The sequence below is a fragment of the Lycorma delicatula genome, chromosome 1 (genome assembly GCF_047948215.1).
Source record: "Lycorma delicatula isolate Av1 chromosome 1, ASM4794821v1, whole genome shotgun sequence".
Taxonomy (NCBI): Eukaryota; Metazoa; Arthropoda; class Insecta; order Hemiptera; family Fulgoridae; genus Lycorma; species Lycorma delicatula.
The window spans coordinates 115,402,266-115,416,051 of record NC_134455.1 but is presented as its reverse complement, the minus strand read 5'-3'; the positions used below and the strand labels follow the sequence as shown (position 1 = coordinate 115,416,051).

Genomic DNA, 13,786 nt, shown 5'->3' with positions numbered 1-13,786 from the left:
GTAAGGGATCAGACATTTTAGAAAGATTTTATATATAAATATATATAAATAAATTTAATATGATCAACCTTCAGACAGAATATGAGGGTGACAGTATTTTGAAAGCTGCAATAGATGGCACCACCATCTATTTTGATAGTGATGTATAATTTAATATTTTTCAATCAATTTAGTAAAGTAAGTTCAGTTAAATGAACAACATTCATAATTGCTTTACTTAAAATTATTTTTATTTGATTTTAATTTAAATGTTTTATTTGAATTTTTTAATTTTAATTTGATTTTATGCCTTCATGTCATACACTAACATTTGAAAACATTTTTCCAATTTAACTTTTAATGTTAATTTTAATAAATTTTTCATACTTTTGAAATATTGTTTTTACTTTTACAAGTACAAGTACTTTTACATACTACAATATTGTTTTAATTTTTAATTTAACTGAATAAAATCTTAAAATAAAAATAAAATTCTGCACTTTGGTTGATCTAATAAAATATATTTTATTAGTATAAGAGGAAATTATACCTTTATAACGTAAGTATCATTTCATGTACTTTGTAATTCTGTACTAGGGTTCAAGTTTGTTTTGGATTATAAAAAATACAATATACTGGATCAGAGGATGGGGAGTCTTATAAGTATTGTCTTTAGAAATAAAAAAAAAAAAAATATATATATATATATATATATAAAATGCAAACAATATTGGGAATGCATTTAAAACTTAACATATCTTGTTTTATTACTGCCAACTTGTTTTAAAAGTCAATCTTAATTTCATTGTTTTTCTTTGTGGCAGCACTTGTCAACAAAAGTTAGGAAATATATTCATTAGCACCATTACTTAAACTTCTGATAGCCATTCTTCTAACATCTTCTGTGGCTAGCACTAAGTCATTTTCAATATTCAAATTTTCTAAATATTCTATGTGTTGAAATGAACTCACTTTTTTGTTTGATAGTTTGAGTAAGTGCTTGTGAGTGTTTTTGAAAATGGAAAAAATCAAATATCATGTTGTGATTAAATACTTGGCTTTGAAAGGCAATAAGACTACAACACAAATTAAATTAAGTTGGACACTGTTTACTGGGACTCTGTCCCATCATTTGCCACAGTGAAAAGATGGGCAGCTGAATTTAAACATGGTTTTACCAGCTTGGTTGATGATGAGCGTTCAGGACGGCCAAAAACTGCAACCTCCACCACTATCATTGAAAAAATTCACTAAATTGTACTGCACTGACATCTTAAGGTTAGACAGATAGCAGAGGTTGTGGGCATATCGAAAGAACATGTTAATATTAACTGAAGAATTGGATATGCGTAAGCTATCTGCACGTTGGGTGTCGCGTTTGCTCACTTTGGACCTGTAGAAGAAACGTGCATCTACCACTACACTCCTGAGATGAAACAAGTCAAAACAGTGGACTGCAAAGGATGAACCTGCTCTGAAAAAAGCAGAGACGGTTCCATTGGCCAAGAAAGTGATGGCAAATGTTTTTTTGGGATAATAATGGAATTTTGTTCCTGATTATCATCAAAAATTCTATTATTTCAAAAATAAACTCAATTTCCACAGAAGTATTTCTGTTGGAGTACACTGATAATAGTGGCAGACTGATAATTTCCTACCAACTGACAAATTTATAATGTCATAAGAACCTCTATAAGATTTTGAAGTAATGAACTCTGAAAATCTCTAAACTGAAATTAAACACTTTTATGTTTAAACAAATTTCATTTAAGAGTAAAACATAATTTACACAAAATGAAAACTTATTCACCAGTATTCAGTTAACGTTACACTTTGAAAAAGAAAACATATCGTTTATTAATACAATCATACAAAGGAAATCTTAACAAACAATATTGGTAATAGTACATTTAAACTTACCATATCTTGCTTTAATACAGTCAATTTGTTTTCTAAGTCATTGTTTTTATTTACAAGTTCCTTCTCCAAATTTTCCCAATTTTTCACAGCTTTAACAGACTCTATATGTAGTCTATGTTGATCCTCCTTTAGAGCATCATTTTCACTTCTCAAACTGAGGTGCATGAAACAAATTTAAATCACAATCATTTATGAGTCAAATTTAAATCACAGATAAACAGTAATATGATGGTGGTGATTACTAGGTATAAAGTTACAAATTATAGCTGGCCTGTGTGGTGCAAGTGGTAGCGTCTCGGCCTTTCATCTGGAGGTCCTGGGTTCGAATCCAAGTTAGCCAAGTCATTTTCACACGCTACTTGTCATTCATCTCATCCTCTATAGCGATACCTAATAGTGGTCCTGGACATTAAAAAAAAAGTTATAAACCTACATGTCTTAAATTTTGTACTTTTAGTCATTCTATAGTCTTGTGAACAGTTTACAGTCAGGGGTTGCATAACAATTTTTTTCAAATGATTATATAAGCTATACTTTGCAATCAGCTAGTTGTATTATAAATTTAATATTGTTCGTTAAATTTATTAAAGTATTTTTTTTTGTGTGTTCATTTAAATATTATTTAAATAGTGTGACAGATGGTTTTATACCAAAAATGACAGAGGCTCATTATGTTTGTAATCAAGGATTAAATCGGTTAGTAAATTCTATTATTTCTGAAGAAGAATAAAGGAGGTTGAAGAAATAAAGGAATGGAAAGAATACAAACAAAAGCAATTTATAAGAGATACCCAATAATACTGAAGAATTCTTTTAAAAGATAAAAATCAATTATTTTTGCACATGTGTGTCTATGTGCACACACACATATCACTTTTAAGTGGCATTCAAAATATTAACAGTGCACCCAAAGTGTTTAGTTCACAACCAAAAGGAAGTTGAAAAATGAATGGGAATATGTTTTCAAAAGAAAACAATATTAGGTACCACTCCTGTACAGCCTATAATCAATAAAAATAAAAAAGTTATGGTTGGAATCAAATATTTCCCCAATTAATATACGTTCCCAAAAATATTTTCATCATATTAGACTATCTGATGATGGCTTTGGAATTCCAAAAATGGAAAAGAAATTTTAAAAAACTAGCAGCAATGTCTAACAAATAATCTAGCAATACTAAAGTTTCTCCCTGTGAAGTAAAAAACTTGTACTTTTATGTTTTTACTACTTGATTTTCTGCACCTCTTACTTATGCAAATATAGATTTATGACTAAATACACAATTAACACAAATAAAAAAAAAAATAATAATATTATTTATAAAGAATAAAAACTCCATACACAATTATTTCATAAGTTTAACTGTGTACTGATTATTCTAAATTAATGTTAAACAAAATAAAAATAAAAAGGTGACAAGTTTACAAATCAACATTTTTCAAATGAAGCGTTTGGTTAGCAAGAAAATTACATTAGATTCGTTAATTAGATTTTAATTTTAAAAAATGTTTAACCGTAAATTCGTAGTGTTAAAATTCATTTTAACTGTAATGAGTGCAAAATGAAAACAACATACAATACTTGGAAATACTGAAAATAAATAGGCAACATTAAGATGACAAACATATATAAAAAATAAATACAAATATATATATATATATAAATCACCTACATTTCCAACTTAAAATTCTTATCATGGATATGTAGAAAATAAACACCAAGTACAATGCCACAGAATGTCAAGGATATAGTGTCTAGAAAGATATACCTGGGAAGAGAGTAATGAAAAATGTCCCACAGTTTGGAACAAGCTTTTTATTCAGCCTCAAAATAATAAACTCCATACAAGCATTCAAGTCTCAATCCCCAAGAAACTAAACACTTACCCTAAAAACATCTAATAAAATCTACACTATAATAAATGCCCATGTACCCACTAATAAAAAAATAACTCTCCAAAAGCCCTCTCCCAATGGAACAGAAGTTCTGGGATCTACTCAACTTAACTATAAAAAACATCCCAAAAACCCTGTCAAACAATTAATCAAGACTTCAATGTTCAATCAGGCAGAGAAAAGAAGATACCGCACACATCATTGGAAAATGGCCATACCAAAAAGAAAAGAATAATGGGCAAACTCATCGATCTCTGTAGAAACCACAACCTTCTCGAAATCCACATATTTCTAGAAGAAACATCTAAAACTCATAACCCGAAAACACCTTGATTACAGTAAAGGACAACGGTAAATAGAACATGTCACTTGCATATACCAATATCACCACAACAAGTCTACAATGTAAAAGTCCTCCGAGGAGTGAGTCACAAGCTCAGATCATTATGTAGTCAAAATTAAAATTAAATTTACTCCAAAAAGACAGCAACAAAACCAAATCCATAAAAGAAAAATGGACCCTATCCAACCAATCAAAAATTAAAATTACCAAAAAGCATCCAAAAAAATAATCAAGGATAAATTTGACGATATTGTCAACAAATTTAAACAAAAATCCTGCAAAAAACATCAATGGTGGAACAGTGAATGTGACAAAACAGCCAAAAAATTGTGCATGGCTATTTCACCAATCCCAAAAATCAGAAACATCCTTCCAAAATCTTGTAAAACAAAGAAAAGAAACCACCCAAACAAGAAGAATATAAAGACAACACCATAGAGACACACTGAAGTCAATAGAAGAATTCCATAAAACACAGTTGAGAGACTATTACAAAACCTTACAAAATCAGCACCAAAAATGCAAACACCTGACTCTTCTAATAAAACATGGAAACTGTGAACTGGGCCATAATAATCAAGACAATTCAGAAATCCTACCTAAATATTTCAACATGCTCCTAAATGGGGAAAAAAAAAAAAAAAAAAAATCGACAGAACTCACCAGAACTTTCCCACAATAAAAGAAGCCTATCAAGCAATTTATGAAATGCAGAATTACAAAGTAGTGCGAGAAAATGAGACTTTTAGAGAAACATTTAGGAAGATCCAACAAAAACTGCCCTTCATCAACAGTTTTGTCAACATCTGGATCAAAGAACTACCAGAACACTGGGCTGACAGTCCCCTTCTACTGCACAAAAAAAGTGACAAAGTACAGAGGAACAACAATTACAAGAGGAATCTCACTCACTCCTAAAGACAACATACAGAGTTCTTTCAAAAACCATTCTCAACAGGATTGGTTCAAAACTCGAGAAAGAACTAGGAGAATACCGTGAGGTTTCAGACCCTGGAGGAGCTGTCCATACCTGATCATGAATTTGAAGCTAATAATAGATTACAAACAGGAAAAGAAACAGAGACAATGGTGATAACATCTGTAGATTTCAAGAAAGATTATGACTGCATCCACAGAGATCCTTACTAAAAATTCTACAATACCTCGGACGACTTACCAAATTAATAAGAAATGATAAATCTGACCCTCACAAACACTAAGATAAAGGTAAAATTCAGAGGTATACTCTTGGAATCATTTGAAATTAAAAAAAGGACTGCACCAAGGTGATGGGCTCTTACTGCTATTATTCAACTGCACTCTAGAAATTGAAATGAGGGGATGACTCAAAAAATGCACACCAGAAATAAGAATAGGCAGAAAAATCAAAACCAACTGTCGGTTTAGTTGACAACTTGGCACTGTTAGCAAACGACATCAATGAAGCTAAATCACAGATATTAGAACTTCAAAACATTACAAATAAAATTGGCCCCAAAATAACATTCAAAAAAGACAGAAATTATGCCCCAAAAACAAACAGGATTAAAATAAGTAAAAATAAACAATAATAAAATCAAAACAGTGATATAATTTTAATACCTCTAAGAAATAGTAACAAACAAGTGAGACGAATAATCCTCGATCCAAATAAGGAGAAACAAACTAGCTGAAGCTAAAAAATTAACATTGTACACTTGACAAAAAATGCCTATCAATAAATGCAAAAATAAGAAACTAAAACAGTTATTAAACCAGAAGCCACTTATAAAGCAGAAAATCACCTCATCAATAAAAAGTACCAAAGGTGGATTGTGCCCAACAAAGTTGTATAAAAAGAGTTAAAACCCATCCAGGGGTTAGGAGATTAGGATTCTTTAGACATATCATGAAGATGCAAGATAAGACTCTGAAACAGCTAGTACAGTACAATTTTGACTTGAGAAATACCAAGAAAAGATGCAGATGGATCAGAAAAATAAGAGAGGATCTAACTGAAATTGGCCTTACACCAGTAGACATCACTAATAAGATAAAACAAAAAAAATTGCTTCTCACTCAAGAAAAAAATTCACAACATGATCATTTTAAACACAAAAAAAAGGTCTAAAATCTGAACATAGGAAAAGTACTGGGAGGACTGCAAGGTTCAAACAGCCCCATTGAAGAGACTTGGATAATGGACTAAGTGATGTGGTCATAAACGATAAAATATATATATATTAAAAGTATTTGAGACAGGCGTGTAAAGATCGATCAATCACCAAAAAAAGAGCAGTAAAACACAGACTAATTCAAATTTAGGTGTAAGCCACATATTTTTAATAAATGAATTTCAGCCGGTAAAGTTGTTAATTTTTAATTAAATTGAATTTGAAATACTGATATTACTGCTGTCTCTTGTTTAAATTTTGCATAGTATAAAACATAACTAAAGATACTAAGACTAATCAATTTGTTGCGATAGAGATATTAGAGGCAGGTTGGGAATGTGAATAAATATATGCTATTCTATTAATCAAACCGATATGGTCGAAATGCAGAAGAAATAGATAAACTCTTCATTATGATCCCATTTGAAATACTGATATTACTGCTGTCTCTTGTTTAAATTTTGCATAGTATAAAACATAACTAAGGATACTAAGACTAATCAATTTGTTGAGATAGAAATATTAGAGGCAGGTTGGGAATGTGAATAAATATATGCTAATCTATTAATCAAATCGATATGGTCGAAATGCAGAAGAAATAGATAAACTCATCATTATGATCCCATCCCATCCTGTTCATTTCACAGAATACACAATCAATGTAGAAAATACTTATTCTTGATTACGGCTGTCATCTCTGCTGCAGTGGAATAAATCATTTGATCCTTGAGGGTTAGTAAATAGTACATACCTCCTTTGCAGCTACATCAAGAGATTTTGTCCCATTCATATATTAGTAGGCTAAAAATACAATTGCAATTGTACCTCTTTAGAACTGAGATTCATGTGAATGTGCCCTATGTCATAGAATGTGCAGGGTGTATAATTTAATCTAAGCATAACAAAAGCATATTATGCCTGCTACTTGTTCTATCATAGAAAGCTAATAGGAATTTATGAAAAAGTTAAAATAAAGGGCTGCCAGTTTTACATGACATTTTTACCCAAAATACATGTAAAAAAGTAGAAATTGAAAAGCCCTAGTAAATCTTGTACCAAGCTTCAGTTCTAAAATGTGCTCCTCCTCTATCCTTAAAAGATTGTCATAAAATGCAAATATTTCTTTTTTTTTTTACTATTTCCAAACAGAGAATGAGAATATTTATAACAGGATTCAGAGAAGAAAAAAATTAGCTTAAGTAAAAATAGAATGAATAGTTTTTCAGAATCTCTTTACAGAATTAAATGTAGAAAAGATGAGATAATTTAGTGGTATTTTATTGACAATCTATGAGACAAAAAGAATAATCCTCTATTAGAGGATAGTAGAATGTAGATATTGTCCGGCAATTCCATATTTACTCATGTAAATCACACTACTGAATTTTTTTTTATAAATTCAAAATAACTTCAAGTAAATATAATTTTCTCACTAATTATAAAATTTTAGTTTAATTATAAACATACATAAAGTCGTATCATTGCATAAATCATAATCATGCTTCTACAATATGTGAGCTGAAAGTTTGTACACTGCCAATTGCTGTGTCTAGTGTACTAGTATGTTGTGCTTGTATTTTATACACAAATGTGTCACGTTGTTAGCAATTGCATGATGCCATCTGGTTAGATAGTACAACACTCGCACACCCCTCCAAACAAGCCAACATGAGTAAAAACATTATATATTAACAGTTCATTAATCACTATGCTGTGTAAAATATTAAATAAAAGTGTTACTTTTCAAAGTAGTTTGCAGATTAAAAGTGAATAAATACATTATATATCACATCATATATTACATTATATATATATACACATATATATATATATCACATCATATTATATATTACATTATATATTTCATCATATGAAAAATTTCATATGCAATCACTATGAACTAACTGCATGGCAGAGATTACAAAAGTGTTAACTTTTTACATTATAGGTTTAACTTTCTAACATATGACAAAAATTTGTAATTTCTTACAAAGAGTTCTTCTTCTGTCTCCCCACCACCCAACACGGCAATATTCATAGGTTTTGCTTATTTTCTGACTAAATCTATTTATACAAAAAATTTATCTGAAAATTAAGACCTGCTGCAAAATAAACTACTCATGAATAGTGCAATAGGAATCCCAAAATTAAATTTATAATTATCATATTACAACTAAGTTCAAATTTAATAGATTCTAGGTAAAAATCATAAAGAATACATACGATTTGTTGTCCAGTTCTAATTTTGCATTTATTTCATTAAGAAGTTTTAATTTAGCTTTAATTTCTTCACAGTTTTTATGCGATTCTAGAAATACATTGTTCTCTTTTTCAATCAGTCTCAGTTCCTCAATAGTTTTTTCATCTGATAATATCTGAGAATTTAAACTAGACAATTCAGTTTTACAATTAGTAATTTCTTCTCCTAATTTTGCCGATCTCTTGTTACTAATAGAGAGCTCAGACTTTAAGTTTTCTATATTTCGTGTTAATAGAGAATTTTTGTCAGTGAGTTCAGATATAACACACTCATTTGAGGCCTTCAAGTTTTTAAGATCTTGAACAACCGCTTTTAAATTTTCTGAAACTGTTTTTTCAAGCTGTAAAAAGAAAGAGCAGATTTTCCATATAAGAGTGATAAATATGTTGTGTTAAATACTATTCTTAATTCAGTATTGTACTTTTTCATTTTTAAAATTACATTTTTTACTTCCTTGTATGAAGTAAAGGAAGTATTGCGATTGCGAAAAATTTTGGTTTTCAGGTTTTAATAGAAATATCCATTTTGACCATGCCTGAATCCATTCTGACTAGCTTCAGCATGGTGTCTGTACGTGCAAATGTCTGTAAATATGTAACTTGCATCACTCAAAAACGATTACCGTAGGATGTTGAAATTTTGAATTTAGGACTGTTGTAACATCTAGTTGTGCAGCTCCCCCTTTTGATTACTAACGATTGGACCAAAAGTGTCCAAAAAAGCCCAAAATCAAAAAAAAATTTGGACTTTTTCTTAACTGCAGTAATAAGCCTTCATTGAGAGCCTTTCAACGACATACATAGTGGTACATATTTTCATTGGAAGATTGGTTTGAATCCAACTTCAGAAGTTATTAGTGAAATAAAATTTTATGTACTTTTAAAAATATGAATATGTAATTTAATAGGTGTACAAGGAAGTTAGACAACTTTCTGCTACTCCAAGGAAGTCATGTGGTGTCCACATCAGATTTTTGAAAAATATCCTGCATTCATACTTCATTACGGTTAGGAATTAATATTATAAACAAGGATTAAAATATTTTCCCAAAATAAAACTACATCTATATTTATTTCCAAATTAAATACAATACTAATAACAATTTTCCCTTTCATATCATTCAGATACATTAAAAAAATTAATTAATGCTAAGGCATTAAAAATATCAGAATAAACTCAGATCATTTACAAGTTTCACAGCTTGTAGCTGATGACAGTTTCCTATGATGTAAAATTACTCTGCAAAATTCATATGCAATATTAAACTTTATAATAATTATCATATTACAACTAAGTTAAAAATATGATGTGAACACTACATGACTTCCTTGTACACCTATCAAATTACACATATACATTTTTCCTGCACTTCATTTAAACTTATTTCATTTGAAAGTGATGCATGGTCCTCCAATTCTTTAATAAAAATAATCCAATTAAAAAAAATAAGTATCACAAAAATAAACAAAGTAATTAAAATGAATAATTACATGGACAGTTACACAATTGCTGAAATATTAGTTTTTATTAACATCAAATATTTATACAATATAATTTCATATAATATTGTATTATATTTCATAGAATATAATTTTGGAGCGTGGAATGTTAGAAGTTTAAAAAAGGTTGGTGGTAGGTTGGAAAATTTAAAGAGGGAAATGGATAGGATAAATGTAGATGTGGTAGGAATTAGTGAGGTTCAGTGGGAAAAGGAAAGCGACTTTTGGTCAAATGATTTTAGAATAATTAACAGCTTCAAATAATGGGCAGGCAGGAGTAGGTATCGTAATGAACAAGAAGATGGGGAAGAGAGAAGAGTATTTCAAATTGCATGGCGATAGAATCATTGTAATAAGGATAAAATCAAAACCTAAACTGGCACGATAGTTAACGCCTATATGCCTACAAGCGCCCATGATAATGATGAGGTAGTGTGTATACAAAGAAATTGATGAAGCAATTAAACATATAAAAGGAGATGAAAATTTAATAATAGTTGGAGATTGAAATGCAAGCATTGGAAAAGGCAAGGAAGGAAATATAGTGGGTGAATACGGGCTGGGCAAAAGGAATGAAAGAGGGGACCGACTTACAGAGTTTTGCAAGAAGTATAATTTAGTAATTGCCAACACCCAATTTAAAAATCATAATAGAAGAATATACACTTAGAAAAAGCCAGGCGATACTACAAGGTATCAGATAGATTATATCATGGTTAAGCAAAGATTTAGAAATCAACTCGTTGACTGCAAATCTTACCCTGGAGCAGACATTGATAGCGACCATAGTTTGGTGTTTAAAAACATAGCTTTAGGTTTAAAAACCTGAAGAAAAGGTGTCAGATGAATTGGTGGAATTTAGAGAAGATTGAGGAAGAGGAGGTAAAGAATATTTTAGAGGAGGACATCACAAGAGGTCTGAGTAAGAAAGATAAGGTAGAAAATGTAGAAGAATGGGAGAATGTTAAAAAGGAAATTCTTAAATCAGCAGAAGCAAACTTAGGCGGAATAAAGAGAACTGGTAGAAAACCTTGGGTTTCAGACGATATATTGCAGCTGATGGATGAACGTAGAAAATATAAGAATGCTAGTGATGAAGAAAGTAAAAGGAACTATCGACAATTAAGAAATACTATAAACAGGAACTGCAAACTGGTGAAAGAAGAGTGGATTAAAGAAAAGTGTTCAGAAGTGGAAAGAGAAATGAACATTGGTAAACTAGATGGAGCATACAGGAAAGTTAAGGAAAATTTTGGGGTACATAAATTAAAATCTAATAATGTGTTAAACAAAGATGGTACACACCAATATATAATATGAAAGGTAGTCGATAGATGGGTGGAATATATTGAAGAGTTATACGGAGGAAATGAATTAGAAAATGGTGTTATAGAGGAAGAAGAGGAAGTTGAGGAGGATGAAATGGGAGAAACAATACTGAGATCTGAATTTAAGAGAGCATTAAAAGATTTGAATGGCAGAAAGGCTCCTGGAATAGAGTAACTGGTGTGCAACATTAATGAAAAAGGGGAAGATCCATCAGATTTTTAAAAAAAAATTTACAGTCATGATACCAAACAAAGCAGGAGCAGATAAATGTGAAGAATACAGGACAATTAGTTTAACTAGTCATGCATAAGATCAATTTGGTTTCAGGAAAAGTATAGGAACAAGGGAAGTAATTTTAGGCCTCAGATTAATAGTAGAAGGAAGATTAAAGAAAAACAAACCAACATACTTTCCATTTATAGTCCTAGAAAAGGCATCCGATAACGTAGACTGGAATAAAATATTCAGCATTTTAAAAAAATTAGGGTTCAAAAACAGAGATAGAAGAACAATTGCTAACATTTACAGGAACCAAACAGCAACAGTAATAATTGAAGAACATAAGAAAGAAGCCGTAATAAGAAAGGGAGTCCGACAAGGATGTTCCCTATCTCAGTTACTTTTTAATCTTTACATGGAACTAGCAGTTAATGATGTTAAAGAACAATTTAGATTCGGAGTAACAGTACAAGGCGAAAAGATAAAGATGCTACGATTTGCTGATTATATAGTAATTCTAGCTGAGAGTAAAAAGGATTTAGAAGAAACAATGAACGGCATGGATGAAGTCCTACGCAAGAACTATCGTATGAAAATAAACAAGAACAAAACGAAAGTAATGAAATGTAGTAGAAATAACAATGAAGGACCACTGAATGTGGAAAATAGGTGGAGAAAAGATTATGGAGGTAGAAGAATTTTGTTATATGGGAAGTAGAATTACTAAAGATGGACGAAGCAGGAGCGATATAAAATGCCGAATAGCACAGGCAAAAACGAGCCTTCAGTCAGAAATATAATTAAAAATTACATCAAAAATTAATTTAAATGTCAGGAAAAGATTTTTTAAAGTATATGTTTGGAGTGTCTCTTTATATGGAAGTGAAACTTGGACGATCGGAGTGCCTGAAAAGAAAAGATTAGAAGCTTTTGAAATGTGGTGCTACAGGAGAATGTTAAAAATCAGATGGGTGGATAAAGTGACAAATGAAGAGGTGTTGCGGCAAATAGATGAAGAAAGAAGCATTTGGAAAAATATAGCTGAAGGAAGAGACAGATTTATAAAGCCACATATTAAGGCATCTTGGAATAGTCGCTTTAGTATTGGAGGGACAGGTAGAAGGAAAAAATTGTGTAGGCAGGCCACGTTTGGAATATGTAAAACAAATTGTTAGGGATATAGGATGTAGGGAGTATACCGAAATGAAACGACTAGCACTAGATAGGGAATCTTGGAGAGCTGCATCAAACCAGTCAAATGACTGAAGACAAAAAAAAAATTTATACAATTATTATATCAACAACAATCTTACATGAAATATTAGGATAGAGTAAAAGTGCCTCTATTACTAGTACTAGATCAGTATTATTCATATCTTTGTGAGTTGCTGATTAACAAAAGTTTCAGATTTATGGTATGTCGTATAAATAAAAAAAGTTAATAATGATTAAACTATTCTGTCTAGTCAACTCCCTGTATACTGGTTACAAATGTTAATTTCCACCTTACAGTGTAAAATATTCAGTTTTTATTATTGGATTACTTGGTGAATAATCAAAAATGAAAAAGAAAGTCATACAGGAAAAAGAAAGATAATATGAAATATATCTCAGAAAGACGAAGATGAATATAAAGAGGAAGAAAATGTTAAGAACAAGGGAAGAATAAAAAAAAATTATGAGATGATAAATATAAATAGGAAGAAAATGATAAAACCAAAGAAAGTAGCATTTTCAGAATTTTCTTGAATTTCCGCCACCCTATTAGCTACAAAGGTTTTCCAGCGTGACGAAGGGGCTGAAATCTATGATAGAACAATAGTTGTGTCAGACCAAAAATGTACTTCATTGATGTTAATATCGATGATTGAGTGAACCTTATGAAACAGACGAGTTAAAACAACAGCGCCACAAAGTTCCGAACGTGGCAACGAATACTTTTTAAGAGGGGCTACTCTGGACCTTGAACATAATAATTTAACAGTAATTATTCCTTCCACATCATCAGTGGTACGCAAATAAATGCAGGCACCATATGCCTTCTCAGAAGCATCGCAGAATCCGTGCAATTGTATTGTCTTTGGAGTACCTTTAGAGAGTACAAATCTGTCGACACGTAAATTAGTAATAGCTGATAAATTATAAAACAATGATTTCCATTCCTCTTGCATTTCACATGGGAGCTCCT

At 30.7% G+C, this 13,786-nt stretch overlaps 1 protein-coding gene across 1 annotated transcript in view; it reads right to left on the bottom strand.

The window, feature by feature from the left end:
* The window catches only part of LOC142317609 (uncharacterized), a 24,608-nt gene extending 10,839 nt beyond the window's left edge, over positions 1-13,769 (bottom strand). Inside the window, exons 1-3 of the mRNA XM_075354166.1 lie at positions 13,476-13,769; positions 8,515-8,891; positions 1,900-2,053 (exon numbers count right to left, since the gene is read on the bottom strand). Coding sequence (XP_075210281.1) covers positions 1,900-2,053; positions 8,515-8,891; positions 13,476-13,769 — 825 coding nt within the window. The remainder of the gene's footprint in view (positions 1-1,899; positions 2,054-8,514; positions 8,892-13,475) is intronic.
* Between the last annotated feature and the right edge of the window lie 17 nt (positions 13,770-13,786).